General features: G+C 38.7%; 1 protein-coding gene across 3 annotated transcripts in view; it reads left to right on the top strand.

Annotated features, from left to right (window-relative positions):
- DNM3 (dynamin 3) overlaps nucleotides 1–22,317 on the top strand; it is a 183,190-nt gene that overhangs the window by 19,075 nt on the left and 141,798 nt on the right. For all 3 annotated transcript variants that reach the window (XM_075422424.1, XM_075422423.1, XM_075422422.1), the window contains exons 3-10: nucleotides 9,322–9,471; nucleotides 11,309–11,512; nucleotides 12,074–12,172; nucleotides 13,030–13,190; nucleotides 15,743–15,885; nucleotides 17,887–18,022; nucleotides 19,402–19,469; nucleotides 20,849–20,987. In XM_075422424.1, coding sequence (XP_075278539.1) covers nucleotides 9,322–9,471; nucleotides 11,309–11,512; nucleotides 12,074–12,172; nucleotides 13,030–13,190; nucleotides 15,743–15,885; nucleotides 17,887–18,022; nucleotides 19,402–19,469; nucleotides 20,849–20,987 — 1,100 coding nt within the window. The remainder of the gene's footprint in view (nucleotides 1–9,321; nucleotides 9,472–11,308; nucleotides 11,513–12,073; nucleotides 12,173–13,029; nucleotides 13,191–15,742; nucleotides 15,886–17,886; nucleotides 18,023–19,401; nucleotides 19,470–20,848; nucleotides 20,988–22,317) is intronic.

Here is a 22,317-nt window from a genome sequence, read left to right as displayed (position 1 = left end):
TCTAAAATGTTATAGAAAGTAATGAGAGGACTGTATCAAGTAAGTTCTTCCTGCTGTAGCAAGCTTAACCGATCTGTAATCCTATGATCTTTCTTGACTCTTTTAAACTCTTCTTAATCTTATAGTATTCCTTAGGAGGGAGGGGGCACTTTCTATATACTGTAACACGTGGGCATGCAGAGATGACTGCAAGATATTTTAGCAGCATTTTGGAACAGGCTGAGGATCTTTTTGGAATGTCAGTTTGATTGACAGAGGAGGTTGAAGCTTCATTTAACTTTGAGTCATTACACTAAGGCATAAAGATTGGCAGCTGAGGCATTAGTGCACATAAAGAGGAAACTTTGACCACTCGTTATTAGGGTTGGACGTGTCATGGAAGGGTACAGCAGGATATGGTTGTGAGGAATTATCAGGGGCCCTCCAACATCTGAGAGATGGCACATCTGGGTAAAGAGCTGTCTTTGTCCTTTAAAAATGTGAGTATGAAGGGGTGATGTGAAACAATTCAATACTAAGAAATTTATCTCACGAGATGTGGAGTATATATATTATTTTTTTTTTAGAATTTTGTTTACTTCCTCTTTTTTTTTTTTAATTTTGTGTAATTAGTACAAAGCTATTTTGTAGCGATCTGTTGACCTCTTTTAATCACTAACGTATTTAGGTGGGAGCAGTGCAACTCCTAAATGGCTCTATGCCATTTGCACTTCCACATTCATGCAAATACTGTACTCTGCTGAAATCCTGGAGGCAAAGACAAAGGTTTTAAGTAAATATTGCAACTGACAAGTCAGTCTTTAGTAGTTGTGACTATTTTCCTCTGAGTCTGATAATGTGAGAAATACCTGGTAGCATGGAATAAGTCAAAATATGTATGTTTAAAAATAATTTACAGTCCTCTGAAGGACTGTGACTTGTTCTTGACTATCCTACTTTGAGTCTCTTTTGGGACTGCTGAGCTGCATTTCAAATGAAATTGTAAATGTGGCCTGTATCTAATAAACTACCATAGTGGCTCGGGGGGGAGGGGGGAATCTCCATATTGTAATTATTTTGAGGCTCCAAGGTGGCTTTGTTCTTTCAGTGAGAGGCTGATACTCCTTACTTGTCCCAGAGTAGTTCATTTGCAGCCCTCTAGGTATGGTGACAATTTTTCATTCTTATTCTTCATCTGATGTTTTCGGCTCAGTTGCTCGTCTTCTACTGAAGAAAAATGGCATATAAGATGTCTTGCTGGAAGAGGGAATTGAACTGAATAAGCATTTTTTTAAACTTTTTGTTCTGTAGTAAATAGACCTAGATTCTGGTAAAGCAGCTTTGTTTCCCACCCAGAACTCACAACTGGAAATAAGTTCCCATCTGACATCAAGCATGCTAAGCAATCCAAGTGCAGCTTGATATTCTTCTCTCTGGTCACTGCATTTGGCCCTGGGCAATTCCACAGCATTGGGAATGTCTGGTGTCAGGTCTAACAAAACTCTTGTGCCTTCGTTGTTGCTACTCCCTGAAGGAGCTCAGAGTACAGAACGGTTTTGGAGAAAATAGTCCCATCTGGGAAAACGCAATTGAGAATTCTTAGAAAGCACAGGTGTGGACAGGGTGCTGTCTGATGGTGAACTTCAGGTTTTAGGAGGCAGGCAAGACAGCTGTGATAAATTAGCTTAGCCATTCAGAGGATGTATATGGAAGGAATTCTCACCCAGGAAAAGAGCAGGGGGAAGATGGATGCGAAGGCAATTTACTTTGTGACAGACTGTCTAAATTCAGGCAAAAGACATGCTGGTTCTTTCAGTATTTGGCTGCTTGTTCTTTCTCCCCTGACAGCATTTGTTTTAAATACTAAACTGTTGTGATATTTCAGCAGTTACCGATGAGTGTAGAGCGCTGGTCACTTGCTTATTTACTCATGATTCCTTTTCAGGGGGAGGAATGCGTATGTGTTCCTGTAGTTGTGCTTTTAGAAGGATTTTTCCCTGTGTATCTTTAAGATGTAAGTGTTGGCACACAGCTGACCTGGGACAAGAATCTTGAGGCTGCATTAATGTCTTGGAGCACTGTAATTGAATTCTGTGTAAGGTACATTAGTTCTGTTTCAACTCTTCTTCTCTTGGCCAGTTTTGCCAGTAAGCCTGCTGACCTGTAGCTCTTTGTCATTTGTTACCGTCATTTCTTGAAGGAGGGCTAGTGAGCTGGTGAGTTTTTCTTCCTTTGAGCTGGTAATTTATATGTTAAAACTTAAACATTCTAAGTTTTTGTTTCACAACTTTCAGTAGGATTCCTAGCTTGGAGCTGATACATGAGTAAGATTAAATACTTTTTGTAGGAGTTAATAAATACTTTTAAATGGTGCTGCTGAGTAAGCTTTGGGAAGGTAATGACTTGAAATGCCTGAGAAGGTCTTGAGAGGTGGGTTAGGTTTTTTTGCTTTCTTTTCTTTTTTTCTGTTGCCACACATTCTGTTTAACCTTAGGCAATCTGTTCTTCTTCTAGCTCTGCTTTCTCCTGCCTGTGGAAGTGAAATAATTGCTTTTTAAACAGCAGTGACAATAAAAAATGTACTTAGGTGTTAGGTGAAGCCTTTGTTGTAGGTCTTCTGTTTGTTAAAAATACATTGCCTGCTATATAAATCTTGTTATTTGTTATTTACATGTTAAAATATCTTGGCTCTAGGAGGGTTATTTGATATATGTATCCTCATTTTGATAACCATGTTTGGAGAGATTTCAGATTTGCTTCATGGTCTTGCTTTAGTCTCTGCGAAAAGTGGCAGATTAACAGATTTTGAAAATCATTACTGAGTGGACATTTTTAGATGACTGAGTCATATGTACAATATTCACATTTGTTCTAGTTCTGTTAATTAGAACACGAAGTGGGAAGTAAATCACCAGAAGGTTCAAGAGACATTCTGACTTTCTTCTGAAGTCTGGCAGATGCTCTCTTCTATTGAAGTTGCTGAACTTTAACTCAAGTATCTTTTGTTGTGAGACTACTTCTCATGCATGCCCATCTTTTATTGCCATCTGGTGGCAAAAACAATCCTCTAACAGAAAATGAAAAAATTATGAAAAGAGTTTAGACTGGTTATTTCAGCTAACGCAAATGATCTTAGAGACTTCGTCAGCAGGAAGGCATTTAGAGGTCTTCAGGGACATAAACTAGAAAGGTGCCACAGTGCCAATAGGAGGGGAGAAACTGGACAGGAAAGGAAGACAGGAGCTGCTGTTTTCTGGATCCCACACTCTGGCAGCTGCTCATTCAGATGATGAACAGGGATGCTGTAGAGACCAGTAAAGATGTGGGAGGTGCATACCCTAAAAACTTAAAAAGTGACATCGCTGTGGGGAAAAGGTGGTAGTGACCGGTGACCCCTTCCTGACACAAGACTTACCACCCGCATTAAGACTAATGTGCTGGAAGAGGGATAGCGCTACTGGTCTGAAACTTGAATTTAAGCTGTTAGTGTAAGGTTGCAGAGACTGCAAATCTTCCTCTGCAACTGCAAGTCTTCCTTGCTGCTGTCTGTGTCTGTGACTGTACTAGTAACGGTGCCTGGAGTAACCTGAGCTGATCAGCAGTGACTGCTGAGGTCCGGCGGTGTTGGTCTGAGGGCATGTCCGGTTCTTCCATCAGTGCCTTCAAACAGAGGTATGGGCTTCAGTGCATGCTGGGACAAATGAATTGTACCGACGAATACTTGGTTGCACAAGTGGTTTTGCCTGGAAGGTTTTGTTTCCTTGATCCCAGGTTGATGCTCAGTGACATCAGGAAAGGTGGAATCTCCTCACTGAACGACTGGAAGAAGGCTCTATATTTGCCCATCCTCAAAAAGATAATAATAAGTGACAGAAAAATCAGTCAAAGTTCACTTTTTAGGAGAAAGAAATCTGTAATTAGTTATTAACTAACAATGTGAGAGGTACTTGAGATGAATAGCAGCCAACACAAATTTATCGAGGGGAAAATACCCTGTCATATCAGTCTGATTTGTTTTTTTGTTATAGGGCAGCAGGCTTGTAAATAAGGGTGTGGTAGGTTTCTTTTATCTTGGGTACAGTGAGGGTTTTTAAATTGTCTTGCATGGTTTTTTAATATAATAAATAGTCTCAGGAAACATGGTCTAGAAAGGACTTCTATAAGATGGATGTGCAGTTGTTTACAGAGTGGAAGGGACATCCCTCCAGGTGATGTTCGGTATTTAGTGTTACTGATAGGATAACAGAACAGGGTTTGTTTATTAAGTTTGTATTTAGTAAATACAAACGAGACTGTGAATATACTGGAAGGCAAAATTGGAATCCAAATGGCTTGCAAAGGAAGAGAAATGCCCAAAAGTAGGAAGAATTTTAGCTAGGATAAGGGCTGTTTCTGTGCTGATGGGCTGGTATTTGATTAGGTAGCTGGTTTTCAGAAGGGACCTGGTGCTCACAGTGCATCTCTAACAGAACACAACTCAGTGATGCCATCCTGTTGTAAAATACAGAAGTGAGTATTGTACAAGATGCATCAACGAAAATGCAGTCGTCTTAAAAGGATTTCTTCCACTTTTTTTCATTCCTGGAAAGATCTTGGCCACAGCTCTGCCTCTGTAGCTTAAGAAGAATGCCTGGCGAATAGCTGTGTGGGTAATCGGAAGTTTACAAGGCATGATCTGTTGAAAGATCAGAGATACTTCTCCTACAAAGAAAAGTTTTCAAGGATGTGAAAGACTATTGCATCGAAAAGAATACTTTTCCTCCCCTGGTATGAGTGTCTACCCTTATAATTAACCATTTCATTGGATCCTAAGAGCATGACCTGGTATTTTATGCTAGTTACTTTCATCAAATTTATGCTGTTTTCAATGTTTTTAATCTCTCCTGCTACGATATTCTTGTCATCCTCTGCATTGACAGAATTTTCTATTTTTTTTTCTTCAGAAAATACCAGGGAATTTCTGGGGGTTTTTTTTTGTTTGTTTGTGGGGTTTTTTTTAGTTTTTTTTGTTTTTTTTTTTTTTGTAGCCTTGCTGCTTGAAGGTTAGCAGTGGAATGCCCGAGTTTTGAATATTTTATCTTCAGCTTGTTAGCAAAGCTAAAGAAATGGAGAAAATTAGAAGAGGGATTATAGGTTGGATAAGACAACAAGGGCTTTTGATATTGCCTCTCTTTTCAATGCAGATCTATTGAATGATTTTCTAAGGTCTAAATAGATTTATTTAACTGCATTTACTTTGTTCAGAAAAAGCTAATCCATCATCAAAGAAAAAGTGATGTACTTTAGCTCATGATGTTTATTTGCATGTATTTAAATCACTCTTTTGAAAAGCATTCTGAGGCTTTGTGGAGTGCTTTGTTGAAGCTATAACAAGACTGTTGTCTCTTGGGTGACATCTCCCTAAGGGACTGGAAGATAGAAGACGCAGCAATAGAAGGTATTCCCTCTTTGCTATAGATGTTTAAAATGTTTGCTATAGCCCTGCAATTTAATGCACCACCTTTTTGGAAAACTCTGAGCTGGAGACTTAATTCTTTTGAGTATGTTAGAGTGCATACCACCACGGACTTGGAACAACTCTGCTTTAAATCAGGTGGGGAAGAGTTCTGAATCCACGTCTCATCTTTGTATTTCCTGACCTCTCGTAACAGGTTATTCTGTGTAGGGTGAAGTCTTTGGGCTTTCTTAGACTTTGAAAGATCTTGGGCTCAGCCTGATGTAGAACAAGCTCTGCCATATCTTGTTACTTGGCATTATCTGACTTGGCTGTCTTCAGCTTAGAGACAGATTTATGAAAAATCTCAAGTGTGTATGTAACTTAAGTGGATTGAAAACAACAATAGCTATTTATTGTTAATAACAATATAACATTGTGCTAGATTAAACTATAAAAGCATAGGGAGATATAATTCACAGGAAAAATGAGGAGCATTTTAAAAAACATTATCCCGTAACATTTGTTTGTATGGCTTGTCTGATTTAATCAAAATTGAAGACATAAATAATAACTTACCACAACAACTTGTGGTTGGACGCACTGGAGAGAACTATGCTGTGGTAGCTTTTTCATTCTGCGTTATCCAAGGTGCTTTGAATGAGTCTGAGAAAAAAAAAAAGTATTCTACATGCAAAGACAATGTTTTAATTTTTTTATCTAATTGTTCTTTCTCTTAACGTAACTTCAGTTTTGTACCGAAAGTGCACATCTGAAACCTAGATATTAGGCAAGATCACTTTTTCTTTGGCTTTGTGTCCATTCCCACAAAAATGTAAATAAAGTGTTTTCCTAGTTGTCTTCTGTGTATGGAAGCTGAAAACTGAAGATTGCATTAAAGCATGTGTTTATCCGGTCTGGCAAAAGGCATCATTGCCAAGGACAGGCTAAGGGCTGAAAGGAGCAAAACAAAGCGCTGCTTGTTCATTTGAATTTTTATTCCGTAGGCTGTGTGGCACCACAGGTTATGAACCGTTGTAAAGTCTATTCCTTCAGAACCAGTGGGACCACAGATGTCATTGAGACGAATGAGCTATTTATAAATACTAACATAGCTAAAAAGTAGTGAATATTTTCATTTGAATTACCTTGAAGCCATTTCAAACAGGGACACTTTCTGTTCCTGAGTGTTAAGGGGAACAACGAGAAAAGCTGCCTTGACTATCAGCTGCGTCAGTCAACTGATTACAACTAGGCACCAAGTATTAATTATTGAATTTTGATATATTTTTCTGAGGAAATCTGATGAACCCCTAAAAAAAAAAAAAAGCAACTGAGAAGAATACATTTTATTTTATGCCGGGGCAGTGCATGAAGAGCTGGGACAAAACAAGAACTGCTTGCCAGTTCTTTTATTCAGTAGGTAGCTATTTTCCAACTTTGAGATGACAAATTTTACAGTGTGAGTTCTCAAATGTGCTAGAGCAACTGAGATACTTTTTGTGCACCATATTACCTTTCACTGTGAAATATTTGACTATTTTTTTTTTTTTTTTGAAATAAATAGTTGACAGTGAAACAGACAAAACCCCCATTCGTTATCATTTTGCTCCTAGAGCAAAAAAAGGAATATAAAATATTCTGGAATTCCTAAGTTGTCAAAAGTGAGATGGAGGTTTTTGTTAGGTGCTCTCATTTTTAAAATAAGAGATGTATTATTTTTGTCTTAACAAGGGTGGGTTTCCCTGTCCCTTGTACTTTGCATCTAGAGGGATTTTGATATTGGAGTGCAGAAAGGTTGATGTTTGTTGTTTTCCCCTCCTCTCTCCTTTTTTGACTCTGTTTGCTTTAACTATTGCTATGGTTTCATGTGTGGTATTGACTTTTAACAGCTCTGTCAACAATAGTAATAAAGTAACTTTTGGGAAACAGGCTGCAGTACTGATACATATGGCCCTGTATTCGTGTATAGTCTTGGATCAGGTCTCCTGAGCTGTTCTTTCTCTGGCTAACCAAGAAAACTCTTTGCCCTGGTATTTGAGTTTTTTTTACTAAGAAACGTTTTCTGGGGAAGAAACATCTAAGTGGAACTTTGAGATCATGCCTTGATTGCAGGATGAAACATACTGGAACATACACAACTTTGTTCAGCCTTTCTTCAGTCTAAGCAGTACTTAGACCCCGTGGGGACAGGACGTGAGCTTATATCTGTGATTACCATTTATATAATTATTTCTGATTACAGCCTTGTTGTGTGTGATAAACTTTTGTGTTCTGTTTTGAAGGAAGAAACCCTAGTTTTAAAATCCTGAGATGTGCTCTTGGTTATGCACCTCTAGGGCAGCAAATCCAGAAGGTTACAATAATACAAGTTCTACAACGACAAGTATAGGGTCCTGCACCTGGGGAGAAACAACCCCATGCACCAGTACAGGCCAGGGCCTGACCTGCTGGAGAGCAGCTTTGTGGAGAGGGACCTCGGAGTGCTGGTGGATGACAGGTTGACCATGAGCCAGCAGTGTGCTCTTGTTGCCAAGAAGACCAAGGGTATCCTGGGGTGCATTGAGAAGAGTGTGGCCAGCAGGTCGGGGGAGGTTCTCCTCTCCCTCTACTCTGCCCTGGTGAGGCCCCATCTGGAGTGCTGCATCCAGTTCTGGGCTCCCCAGTTCAAGAAAGATGAGGAACTACTGGAGAGAGTCCAGCAGAGGGCTACGAGGATGATGAGGGGACTGGAGCATCTCTCCTATGAGGAAAGGCTGAGGGAGCTGGGCTTGTTCAGCCTGAAGAAGAGAAGGCTGCGAGGGGACCTATTAAGTGTTTACAAATATCTGAAGGGTGGGTGTCAGGAGGACGGGGCCAGACTCTTTTCAGTGGTGTCCAGCGACATGACAAGGGGCAATGGGCACAAACTGAAGCAGAGGAAGTTCCAGCTGAACATGAAGAAGAACTTCTTCCCTCTGAGGGTGACGGAGCCCTGGAACAGGCTGGCCAAGAGGGGTTGTGGTGTCTCCTTCTCTGGAGATTGAAAACCCGCCTGGATGCGGTCCTGTGCAGCCTGCTCTAGGGGAGCCTTCTTCGGCAGGGGGTTTGAACTAGATGGTCCCTTCCAACCCCTGCTATTCTGTGATTGTGTAATTAGTATCAGTATTTAGATTGAAGAGTTGGAACAGGGACCTAGTGTCAAGTTTGAGTCTAACAAGTTAGACTGTATCTGTCACTGGTCCCTAGTCGGTGGCCTTTTAAGGTAAGAGGGCAAGCTGTGTAATATTGAAGACTTAGGAACTGATTGTGTTATGCCACATAAGCAAAATCACAGCTTATCTATAGAAGCTTTTACAAACTTCTTAAGCATGGTTTGGATTTAGACTACAAGAAATTTCTAGGAAATGAGGAGTTGTGTTAAAAACATTATAGTGTATTTAGGTGATCTTATTTGTATTACGAACTTGTAAAAATGTACAGAACTCCTTAGTTAAAATCATGTGTAACATGGACTGTTAGTTTTTGAACAACAAATACTAATAGTCTTTCATGATACAGAATTTGAATTACTTTTCTTCAATTTAGAGATGTATTACAGGCAAATGTAATCAGATGAAAACTCAGAATCTGATTCACGATCTGTTGTTTATTCCATTAAGGATTTATTAAGGATTTGAATCTTTCCAGTTGTTCCAGAAGATGATGTGCTGAAGATAAAAGCAGTAAATCACATCCAGTCAACTTGACTTTTTAACTAACCCTTTCTTGTTGTAGGCTGGGTCATGTACTCATATATAATGCTTTCCTGATATCCATGATGACACGCTTTTGTTCATATGGATCTGTAGAATACTAGGGGCTTGAAAAGTGGGTGGCCAAGTCTGTAAGTCTGTGAAATACAGAGTTGCTATTGATATTTTTCACAGAATATGCTGAATTTCTACACTGCAAAGGGAGGAAGTTTACTGATTTTGATGAAGTTCGTCAGGAAATTGAAGTAGAAACAGATAGAGTAACAGGAGTGAACAAAGGCATTTCTTCAGTTCCTATTAATTTAAGAATATGTTCTCCACATGGTAGGTAAAATCATTCTACTTCATACTTCTGTCATGTAACGTGTCATGTAGCTCTGTCTGTCTAGCTGTCTCCTTTTTGTATGTGTTCTCATTACTCAAACAGAAGTCTTCTGGGACAAAAAAAGTTCTGAGAATGAGTTGAACCAAAAGTGAATATGTATCTGGAGGAATTCTCAACTTCTGCTGTGTTACAAAACCACTCAGTGGTGGAGAGCTGTTGCCACTAGAGCCATGCAGAACGCAGACTCTCTATCCCATTTAATATTCTCATTCTGCATCAGGATGAAACCAGTCTCTCCTGCAGTGCATGTACCATTAGATAGTAGCTCACTAGTAAAGACAAATAATAGGAGATGGAAGACATAGTGGTAATGATTCTTTTTGCCACCCTCCAGATGGATTCCCTGATCAGTGATCTAGAAAGTCATTACGTCTCCCTGACCTATTGGATGTTTATTGGTTGCTGTCACTAAAACTATATTTACACAATAATGGTGTTTGAAGCTGCCCTGTGTTGTAGACTCCCAGTGTACATCAAAGTTAATTCCTTTGGTTGCCATCTGCCCAATTTAATGAAGGCAATCTAGAAAAAATATTTTGCATTTAATCTGTTTTGGATACAGGAGAAAAGTGGTATGTTTGGCTGAAGCACTTCATTTTTCTAGCCACCTCATCTGACGGCTTCATTATGAATCAAAAGACAGAAAGAGCAGAATAAGAAGAGAGGTGATTAGAGAGATGCTGAACCTCCCTTTGATATACTGTGAGCAGCCTTGGCTCTAAACAGATGCCCCGGAGCCCCTCTCTGCTGTAGAGATGTGGCACAGCCAACTGGAGAGGAGCTGAACTAAATGCCCTGCCTCAAAGCTTGTTTGCTGAACGTGCTGACTCCAGGAGAAAATGAAAATTTCCAACCTAATGCTCTTACTTTATTTTATTAGGATCAGTCTTTTAGTTCAGCACCTGTTGTCTGTATTAGCCAGACCCCAGATATTCTTCTGGTGTTTGCTTTCTAGGAATCACATTTTTGCATTTGTCTAAGGGATGCTTTGTTACCCCAGTACTGGCTGAACGAGCTGGGATGCTTCTAGGTGGCATTGTGGCCTGTACTGGGGAAATCACGCTAGAGCAAAACAGGTTTTTGTAATGGGTAAACTTTCTCATGTTTCTTACTTTACTTCAGAAGTTACAGAGTTAAAAAAAAAAAATCCCCAAACCAGTACAACAAAGTACCCCAAACCCTCTTAACAACAATTTTGCTATATAAGTTAGGCTAGCTATTGACTGTTTTGGAAATTGTTTAACTGGGGACGCTGTTGAATGCATGGTCAGAGAAGGACTGCATTTAAAAAAACAAACAAAAACCCCATAAAACCAAAACCAAACAAAACACCCTCCCCCAAAAAAACCAAACCAAAACAAAAAAAAACCAAACCCCAAAAACCCTAAAACCCCAAGCTAAAACCACAACCCTGTTTTGGGTTGATTTGAAAGATGCAGTGGGAATGGTCTGTTGTCTGTGCTCCTGTTAGTGGAAAAAGCTCAGAAGGCCGTGTTCATTTGTCTGAGAGCCTTCAAGACTATTCACTATAAGTATCATCCTTCTATGCCAGTTGTAATGTTAATAAACACAGAGATGAAAGACCAACAGGGAATCAAGTGTACTTTTCAGTTTGTCAGGCATTTTCTTTGAACTGTTCACAATATTTATATGCTTATACAAGTAATTATGTGGGGATTTATGTGACTAAAATTTGTCTGCAGCCATAGATGTGTAGACTTCTTTAGACAAGTCTGGTGTGCTAACCAGTTTTGTTGTCCTGTGTCTTCCATACAGTATTAAGCCTGACTCTTATTGATTTGCCGGGAATCACTAAAGTGCCAGTAGGGGATCAACCTCCAGATATTGAGCAACAGATCAGAGACATGATAATGCAGTTCATCTCTCGAGAAAACTGTCTGATACTGGCTGTGACTCCAGCTAACACTGATCTGGCCAACTCAGATGCACTGAAGTTAGCTAAGGAAGTGGACCCTCAAGGTAAGTGTGACCAAACGTAACCACTTTTTGTTCTCAAGTGTAAGAACAGAATTGGAAGTAATAGACCAACTCTTGTCTGAAATATAATTTACAATATATATTATAGATGTATAAATATACGTTCTCTTATAGGCTTCAGCTGTTTCTGTTTGTTAGGTCAGTATCATTTGGGTAATGATGCTTTAAATGTATTTTTAAAATTTTGTCACTATCTCTTATAAGCAAGTGGGACAGCGCCTATATAGAAATTTTTGTAGTCCCTAGCAAAATGGACCATGGTGCTGATGGGATTTCTGGATGCTTGCATCATAGATTTTGTACAGTCATATCATAGGAACCCTGAGCCTTGTTAAAGAGATTTGAGGAATACATTTCAGCACTGGCAAGGATGATCCCTTCTTTTCCAGACATACTATAATTTGCAGTTGTAACTGGTATTGTGTGATACAATGCTTTGAGACTGCCACATGCCTGTTATTATATAATTGTAAGATGTACTTGTTTTTCCTGGATATAAATGATTCTTCACTGTCTTTTTCCTCCTGCCTCCACCGCGGTCAGGCCTTAGGACCATCGGTGTGATCACAAAATTGGATCTCATGGATGAAGGAACAGATGCAAGAGAAATTCTGGAAAATAAACTACTCCCTCTTCGTAGGGGTGAGAATGTTCATTTGCCTGTATTCTTTGTGATACAGAAAGTGGTCTGGATAAGGGTGGTGGTTGATAGTCCTGGAGGTAAATTAAAGGTTATGCTGGACTTGATGATTTTCCTAGCTTTAATCATTGTCTATTCTGCAGACATAAAAGGTGGCTGTGCTAAAAGTATCCTGCAAGTAAAATAATTTTTTTTTTCCTGGACCTGGAAAATACTCTGCATATTCCAGAGGAAGCAAGAAATATCAGCATAAGTTGTTAGTCAGTTTTCTATTCTAGAATAACGGGTTGCTGTTGCTTGTAACAAAAGAATCTTTTTTTTTTTTCCCTCACTGTAAACCAAGTTTGACCCCTTCCAGAAATTTTCCATGAGATTGTTCTGGTAGCTACTGCCACAGTTGCTCATACAGTTAACAATATCAAGAATTTTGATTCTAGTTATGATTTACTGATGAGACCACCATCTCCTCCCATGGAGCGTGTTGGTCCAGCAGACAAGAAAAAAAATTTCCTGTATTTTGCTATTTTCACGTAGGTTATCTACATAGACCTGTGCATTTTGATTTTGTTTTGGCGTTTTTCGGTTTGTTTATTTTTGAAGTGGTTTCTTTGAGGTACACCAGAGTTTCAGATGTTTCTGTATTTGAATTGGTGATTTAAAGGGAAGTATATCTGTTATGCATAAACTGGATGAACAACTTAGACACTGTTAAGGTCATTACAGTACTTGTAAATGATATCTGAAATGCCTAAATTTGGAAGTTTTGTTTGAACTGAGGCAGTCTAGTTCGATTCCATATGACTTCAGTAGTTCAGGCAATAGCTGCATTGACTTACCCATTGGTTTTGTGTTGTTTTAGGTTATATTGGTGTTGTAAACAGGAGCCAAAAAGACATTGATGGGAAGAAGGACATAAAGGCAGCTCTTCTAGCAGAAAGGAAATTCTTCCTTTCCCACCCAGCATATAGGCACATGGCAGATCGGATGGGAACACCGTACCTCCAGAAAGTTCTGAACCAGGTAAAACCTGAAGTCTTTGTGGTGAAAGGCAGCTTTTATAACGATAGGACCAATATAAAATCTTTATTAAAATGGATGTTGGTCAGCGAACCTCATTTTTTCTTTCCTGCTTTTAACCTTTTTAGTTTTCACAATGTAATAAGCAAAGCTGCATATTACATGTAGCATATGACAACTTACTGTGAGATGTAGTTTCTGACTTTTACTGACAGTTCTGCTCTCCCCTGTTCTCTTGAATACTGAGTGTGACCATAAAACATAAGATTTTTCTCCCTTCCTGGACGTATACCATTCTGTTCCTTAATTATTGCATTTCTTCTAGTTTAACAGGATTTTTAGAATTCACATTTGGAAATTAGAGAAGAAAAACCCATGACATTTTTAGAAATCATGTATCGTGAGGGTTCACTGTATGTCTGTACTTCAACCTCAAAATCTACACTTTACTGTAGTTTTTAATAGAAACAGTATACCATATACTAACAATATAAATGACTAGTACAGTAATCGGAACGCTTTGTTCACACTACCTATATTTTTGCCCAAACCTTTGCTTTATTTCTATGAGTCCATGCCAAACCGTGTCAGATCGGAGCTTCCTTCAGCAGGAAACAGAGTTCTATTTCCCAGTTACCTGGAGGAGAAACACATAGCTTACCGTCCTAATGAAGTCACTGCCTCCAGCAGACTGGGAGGAGTATATAATTCTCTTCCACCATTTGTGTCTTTGGGTATTACTCTTTACACAGCGCCATCCCTGAGCTTGAATAGCGTATGACCCTAATGATTTTGAATCTCAGCAAGTTGGAAGAGAAAAAGATCAAGTCATGCCTGCGTCTCTAAAATTACTGGTGATGCTATGATTTTATTTTTTTTTTTTAATTTTTTAATAAACTCTAGTTTATCAGCTGACCAGTCAAACTGGATAGTTTTTTTCCGGTTCACTGTCAAATGACAGCTTGTAGTCTGGAGTAGACAAAGACCAGGTCAGCCTGGCTTCGTCGATTTTGGACAGCAGCTAGAAACAGCAGAGAAGTTATTCATTAAAGTAGGAAACTAAGTGGCTGACCTGCTTAATTTCTTGCTACAGTGACTTTGCAGCTGTAACTTAACAGCCAGGTTATGGCATGCTCTGGACTCACTTAAAAAAAATGCTAATGACATTTATTTGTGCCTCAGAACCAAGGTCTTCAGCGGGATGCAAGAACTCGCTTGTATCTTGCTATTTTGTCTATGTTTAGGATGTTTTGACTCTTTTTATATTTTTAAAGTTTAATCCATGTGTCTTAGTTTTGAGACTGAAGCATGAGCTGCATATACCTGTAGACCGTCTCATCTGTCCTGATTTACATTCCTTTATGTATTAACTTTTTTGTGAGCTGTTTTGTAAATTTACCTGTATCAGTATGAACTGTTGGTCTTCTGTTGCTATTATTGTGTGTAGAATATTATACAGGGGAAGATCTATTTGAGTTTCATCCCCAAGATGGTAAGCGCCTATTAGTGTCTGTGGTTTCAGGTAATATTTCAGTTTCTCTGCATCCACAAGGTGGTGCTCCAGGGAAACTCCAGCCTTTGATTTTTTGTCTGCTGAACAACTTTTGTTTGGAGTTTACATATTTTGGTATGTGTTGTTCTTAATTTATGGCTTGTCTGGTTGGGGTTGGGAAGAGGGTTAGCAGCATAGTGCAAGAAGTCCACTTTAGTTTTAATCAAGGAGCGGGTACAATGCATGAGGAATTTATGGCACAGGTAAGATGTTGACAGTGCTGTCCAAACACATTACAACATATATGTGCAAAAGTAAGCGAGGTAAGGTAAACACAGGTCTGGTAAGCCTTTTTCTACTCTCCTTCAGTTTATTTTCCAGTACCTTTAGGCCTGTTTTCGGAAGTGAAAACCGATAGTCCTGAGTGGTAGAAACTTTTTCAGCCAAAAATCAAATGTTTAAAAAAGGTAAAGTTCTATAATCATTAATGTGAGGGCAAAATCTCATCCCTTTTAGTATACTTAGTACAAGGGAGCAGAAATCATGTGGAGGTGACTTTTCTCAATGGTGGGGAGGACCAGGTAGGTACTCTGTATGTCTAAGCGTCCCTCCATCTCTGTTCTCAATGGGCTGTGGGTGCTCAGAATCTCTTCTTTGTCCCACATTGCTTTGTGGCTGTAAAGTAAAGGAGTTGTCATGCTGAACATATATATAGGGAATTGAGAAACGCCCTTAGAAAAAAAAATGGGAGCGGTGGCATACGTGCTGAGTGATGAGAGGTGGTTTCAAATCAAACATGTAATGTGTGTAACTAAACAGGTATGTAGTAACAGGGCTCAGTGAGTGAGAGGACAAAAGAATTTTTCAAGCCTCCTTATAATGTGTATGCAAAAGGGATGCTGTATTGTTCTTTAACAGTCTCCATTGCTTCAAAGATCAAAAGGAGCTACCCTGGTAAACTAGCACAGGTCATGGCTGATATGCTTGGCAGTCAGAAGGAAATGATTGTGCTCTTGCTTTCATCTTTATTAACAGTATGAAAAGACTTTTATTTGCTTTTTAGCAACTTACCAATCATATTCGGGATACCCTGCCAGCCTTCAGAAGCAAACTCCAGAGCCAGCTGCTTTCTATAGAACATGAAGTAGAGGTATACAAGAACTTCAGACCAGAAGATCCAACCAGAAAAACTAAAGCCCTGTTGCAGTGAGTGTCTAGTCTTTTGTCTGCTTTTCCACTTTGTATAGGTTTTTTTTTCTTTTTTCTTCTTTCTAATGGCTTTAAATGTAAAGATTAGGATATAGTTAAGGATTCTGTATGCAAACTCCAAAGAACTCTGTGCTTGATGTTGCAGAGAAATGGATCTAGCTCTTCTTTTATGTGACTTTTCATATTCCTACTCTGACTGGTTTCAAAGATTTTCAGCCTGCTCAGTTCTCTGGGACAGGTGGTAATATCACTGGATTATGAAAAAGCCTAAGTTCTGGACAGGATGCATTCGCTAATTAAAAGTCTGGAATTCAGAAGGGAAAATGGTCACCTGAACCTAGAGAGGCTTTCTTGAGCCTGCTGAAGCCTCTGATTTACTCCTTGTTTTTGTAACAACTATGTCTGAAAGAGTAGACATAAGCCTGTCATTTGTGACTCTACTTCTGATGTTTTGGTTGCGAAAACAGGGGGACATCACCTTTGACTCTCCCATGACAGTACAACACAGGTTTTTTCGTTGTTTTTTGTTTTGGTTTTGTTTTTTACTCTGTATATTTGGTGACTTAATTGCTACAAACACATATATGAAGTGTAGTGAGTTGTTAGGTGTTGTTGGTATCTCACTCGTGTTCTACTCTTGTAACATGTTCTATAGGAAAAAGAATTTAATTCCATTTCAGCCAAAGTCATCCTACTTGATACTTCTTTGCATAGGTTTTTCTAATTCCTTCATTATAAGTAGATGCTATATGAGAAATTAACTTCTTTTGTCAGTAAAAATTATCACTTTCTCTTTTTCTTTTGGGGTGTGGAAGGTAACATAACTAGAACCCTTTCCTCTGATTCTTGAGAAGTTGTTCTATAATGCGTATAAGAAAAAATATCTGCCTCACCTCGCCCCATAGATGGTCTTAAGTTTCCGCAATTCTCTTCAAAATTTGAATTTGAGGCCCTACACTTGGGCTGTTTCTATAATTCTGTTAACCTGGCCATATAGGTATCTGAGGTTTATGTGCAGCTGATACGTAATGTTCCTTTTAGGCAGAATCTGTTGTTTCAAGTTTTATGACCAAATACCTGTACTTGAGTTAAAAAAAAAAAAAGCTATCCTTGAATCTTCCATAACTGGGGGAATTCCCGTGTGTGTTCTTCTAAATGGTCCTGCTGCAGAAGTCTAAGGACAACCAAATAAGCTGGAGCTTGTGGTACTGATAGCTGCCACATTGACATGTTAGTACTGCTTACAGGGCTAGCTTTTTGGCATGGAAAAGAAAGTTCCTTAGCAATCCCTTCCAAATTTTCCAGCACTGGATCAACTTAGTGGCTTGATTCACATCGTGCTGTTGGACTGTATCTTTCTGAAAGACATTAGAAAGATCAAAGGGTCATTGTGAAGAAGTAAGCTCTCCACAGATGGTACATTTTGCCGTAAGATGGAAATTTTTGCTTGTGGTGGTCTCCCTGGTTGAGCTCTGCAGTTTCTGTAACAGCATCTAAATATGGGTGTGCTTTTCTATTCAAATATAGGAAGTATTATAACTTAAATGTTAGGAATTTTGTTTGCTTATCCTATTAAAAAGACTGCTATCACTTTTTCTTCTCTTAAAAAAAAATATAAATTTTTAAATAATTGTAGCATGTACATTTTTTTGATCATTGATAAAACACGAGTGGCCTGGTACCTCGCTGTATTTGTAGCTGACTTTACTATACAGTTTCATAAACAGTATTTTTTAAAAACATTCATGAAGAAAAAAATAATACACTGAGCTACATCCTGCAAGACAGAAGGGGTGTAGGGGTGCATGGGGCTGCGTAGGTATGGATTTTAAGGATTGGCAGCTTGGATGAATGAATTGTTGTTATAGATACTTTTGTCAATTCCTAAACATGTTTTAATAGGGCACTAGTAGTCACATAATACTGGAGTAAGAGTTGGTAGCTGACATGCTTAAATGGTTCTGTTTGGTTTTTTTCTCTCTCCTCTTTGAAATTTAGGATGGTACAACAGTTTTCAGTGGACTTTGAAAAAAGAATTGAAGGATCAGGAGATCAGGTTGATACACTAGAACTTTCAGGAGGTGCCAAAATCAATCGTATTTTCCATGAACGTTTTCCTTTTGAACTGGTGAAGGTATTTATCCATCATGCTGGTGTGCTTTGTGTTTTATTTATGTGTTCTCACATTCATATTGATAGTAGTAAAGCCAAGAAAAAGTTGGATTGGAAGAACATGCTCTTAGTTGTGGAAGAAATTACGTGAAGTGATAATTGAGCCATGGGGCTTCATTTCTAGTTTTAGACACTGGATCATACTAAGAATTCTGAAATATAGTAATTAGAATATAATTATAGCCCCAATTATTACCATTTTCCATGCATTTTTGCTGTTTTATTACCAACGACATCTTCCTTCTGGTTAAATGGGGCAGGGAAGCTACTACAGTTGGTAAATTTAAGTTGTTGTGTTTAAGTAGTTAATACCTATTAAAATTAGAGTTATGGAAAATAGCCATTTTCTGTGTTTTCTACTTCCTATCTTCACAGCATTAAACCAAAGCCAGCTTTCAGTCCTACATTTTCAGAGTGGGAGGTGGAGCAGAAGCAAATTTGGTGTTTTGAGATAACATTTGTCCTCTTGATACTTCTCTTCTTGCTTACCCATCCTTTGGGTAACAGAATAAGTGAAGGTTCAATGTGGTGTAAACTAATGAAACCTGGCTCCCTATGAGTTTGTGTTACATATTCTTTGATTATTTTTTTTTTTTGGTCTTTGACTCCAGTGACTTCATCTTCCCCTCACCATGAACTCTACTGTATCTCTAGTCCCCATTCTTTTACATCTTTCCTAAGCTTCCCCTGTTTTATATTCAACTGCCTTGATATCCCCTAACATTCAGTTGGATAAGGACCAGACAGGGCTGTGGCTGATTCCAAGGTTTAAATGCGGTAGGTCAACTAGCAGTCCATCAGAACAGACAACAGTCAGGCTTAGGTAATGACCCATTGGTTTGTGACAACACTAACTTCTTTTCCAGCTAGCTGGCTTTCAAGAAACTGGAAAAAAAGCGTTACAGCTTCATAACTGAGACCACTCCTCTCTTAGATTTGATTGAAAAACAGTAGGATGGGAAGGGGAGGATAAATGGAACATAATCACAGAATTTGCATCACTTCAGGAAACCAGGCTTAAAAAAAACGTTGCTTCTTCCAAATGCTTTTTGTGGCTTACTCTATCAACTCATGTCTCTTTTGGGATGTTCTGTCAAATCATTTTAGCTGTTGCATTATCTGCAATGGAAGGGTTCACAATTTTTTTTTTTAAATCTGTACTGCTGCCTGTAGCCTTAGTGTTAAAATGTTTTAAAATATTTCTACTTTCTTAGCACAATTAGAAATTACTCTTTTGCCATTTGAACTTGCCTGTCTTCCAGTTATATTGGGACAGGTAATATTTTCTTGTTTATTTAAAAAATTACTGTAATATGATCTCATCTGCTTTTGTTCCTCTAGATGGAATTCAATGAGAAGGAACTGCGGAGAGAAATAAGTTATGCAATCAAGAACATACATGGTATCAGGCAAGTGCTCCTGTGTTGTCAAGCCCAGTCACATTACAGAGGGTGTTTTTATAGAGGTCTCTTTAACTTGTGGATGCGCTGGCTATTGAGTGGTAAACTATATTACTGACCCAGTGCTCCCAGCAGCCGACGTTTGTCTTCCGCTCCTTCACGTTTCTGTTTCTCAGGTAGCTATTTTGGGCCAAACAGCTGGTTTGCCCAAACAGGTTTAATTTACCTGGAAATCCTGGAAAATTATTTTACAAGAAAAAAAAGTAATTGATTTTCTCTGTAGTGTCTGCGGTTCCACTGAGCCTGTATTCCTGAAGCATTATAAGTTTTATGGGTAAAACTTGTGTCTTGATATGGAAAAAACCCCCTTTCGGCTGATGCTGCAGCATACTCTACTACCTTGCTCCCCTTTCTCTCAACTGTTTCCTGAAATAACTCTTTTACAACTGAGTTGGCTGAGGTTTCACTTTGTGGATATGTCTGCAGTGTATTATTAGGTTTGGGAAGAGAAGGTATTTGGTTTGGAATGCCCTAATTATCTCACTTTGGAATGACCAATCTGCTTTGGGGGGACACTTTATCAGATGCATACCTGTTTTTTTGTTTTGTTTTGTTTTTTTTTTTGACAATAGAACAGGTTCCAAAAGGCTTGGGTGGTTCTTTTGTGGTTTTTTTGGGTAGTGGTGTTTTGGTGTGGTGTTTTGTGGGGTGTTTTGCTTTTTTTTTTCCCCCTCCTCCTACCCACTTGTGAGTACAGAGTATCTTTTGAAAGCATTGTTTGCAAGCTTTGTTGTTCTTAGTGTTTTGGAAAATGTTATTTGTATTACTTGTACAGTGGTATTGTCAAGGTGACTTGGTGAGCTCTCAATCCTGAAACCTTGAAGTAATGGAATACTTTGCAACAGCAAATGAAGAAGTGAGAATGTTATGCACATTATCTGTAGTCCATTTCTACCTTATTTGAATAGTATAGCTTGTCAGAGGAAGTGATGTGAAATCGACTATCCCAGTTTTTCCAAATATGTGGGGAAATTGGTATTTTAGGCCAAGATAAAGGGCTGAGGTTGGAGGTTGCTATGTATCCCTTATCTAAGGTTGGGTGCATGCTGGAGAGACTCTATTGCGTTGTATCAGCACTCTTAAAGTTCTTGCAGTCATCTTCGAGTAGTAGGGCGTGTTTCTACTTCTATATTCCAACTCTCAATGACACATTGTGTTTTAAGGAGAAAGGAGAAAATATAATTTTGTGGAAGGCAGTTTGTGTTAATGGTTGTTATTACTCAGCTGTAAGTCTCTGAAAATGAAAATTATGAGCAATTCAGTAAAAAAAAATATCTTCCTTGCAAGTTGTTTGTATTACCATCTTACATATTCTTTTATCTCCACAGAACAGGTTTGTTTACTCCAGATATGGCATTTGAAGCCATTGTTAAAAAACAGATAGTCAAGCTGAAAGGACCTTGCTTAAAAAGCGTGGATCTGGTGATGCAAGAGTTAATCAACACTGTCAAGAAGTGCACTAAAAAGGTAAACTGCAAATAGATCTGGTAATGTGAGTATAACATAATAATAATACAAAGCCCATCTTACATTTTAGAGTATTATAAGAGATTTCTGATCTAGTCACTTGATGTGCAGAATAAGACTCTATAGAGTAATTACAGTTTCTGCAGAACTCAAAACAATGTGATGCTGAAAATCTTCATTTTTTTCACTCCTGTGTTTTGAACATGTATCCACCTCACGACTGGAATTTTGTGGAGTAAAGAGTTGCCCCCAATTTATTCTTTAAAACCATGTTTTCATTGCTACTGCAAACAGAACATAGTCAGCAGTTCTATGGATGTGTAAATCAGCAAAAAAGTTTGTATTTCAAAGTTTTCTTTTCCAGTGCTAATGCAAGGAAGAAACAGTGCAACTTGTCTAAAGCAAAGGCCTTAAATGTGTTCAGAGATGTCTATCAAGGAGAGAAAAATGCTCTTTCTATATTGAAACTCTTCTGGGTAGCACCACAGTTCTTTGAGATATAAAGGATCTACAGCTTCACCTGTGCTTTTATCATACACAACAGCTGTCAAAATGTTAGAAGTGGAAAGCTAAGATGATTTAATCTCCCTTGTATTTCTACATCCTTGCATTGGTGTTGATGAATGAGCTTGCTGCACAGAAGTGCTGAACGTCTAAGTGGAAAGAACTGCTGAACATTGACCTTCCTGATGTGAAGGCTGTGTGCGTCAATAAAAATTTTAACTCAAGATCCTGCAAGTGTAATAAGTTAAGAAGTAAGTTCATCAAAACTAAACATAGCGTTACTATGAGTTACTCTGGGAATGGTTTTCCTGAAGTGTGTACTTGTGTTGGTGTGTACACTTAGAATGAAACCTCAAACTTCACAGCCCCCAGCTGTGGCTAAGGAAGCATGTCAGATACATTAATAAGAAGCTTTTTTCCCCTCCCACTCTTCCCCCCTCATAGGAAAGTTGTCATCTGTCAATACTGTGACTCACTTGTCTAAAGTATTGACAACTAATGGTTGCTGATTTTCAGTTATCTTTTCTCCAATTACTCTGTGATATTCTAGAAGATCTCACTGACTCTTGCAGACTCCGTAGCTAACTGGCCTCACCTTCTGTTCATCTGTCTTACCCACCATCTCAGCGTGCCGGGTACCCTACTAGTAGCAAGTACAGGAGTGGTTCTGGCGTGTAAGCACGCATATGCTGAAGTTGTTGAGAAACAGCCTGTCATGTCCTTTGCATTCGAGTAATGTGTTTGTTTTTTTTTTTCCTACCAGTGAGCAGGTAGAGCAGCTATTTCTCAATATAGGAAAGGATAACAATCTTTTGACAAAGAACAC

Source organism: Opisthocomus hoazin, chromosome 6, assembly GCF_030867145.1.
Source record: "Opisthocomus hoazin isolate bOpiHoa1 chromosome 6, bOpiHoa1.hap1, whole genome shotgun sequence".
NCBI lineage: Eukaryota > Metazoa > Chordata > Aves > Opisthocomiformes > Opisthocomidae > Opisthocomus > Opisthocomus hoazin.
The sequence above is the reverse complement of the archived record's forward strand: the minus strand, read 5'-3'. Positions and strand labels throughout refer to the sequence as shown.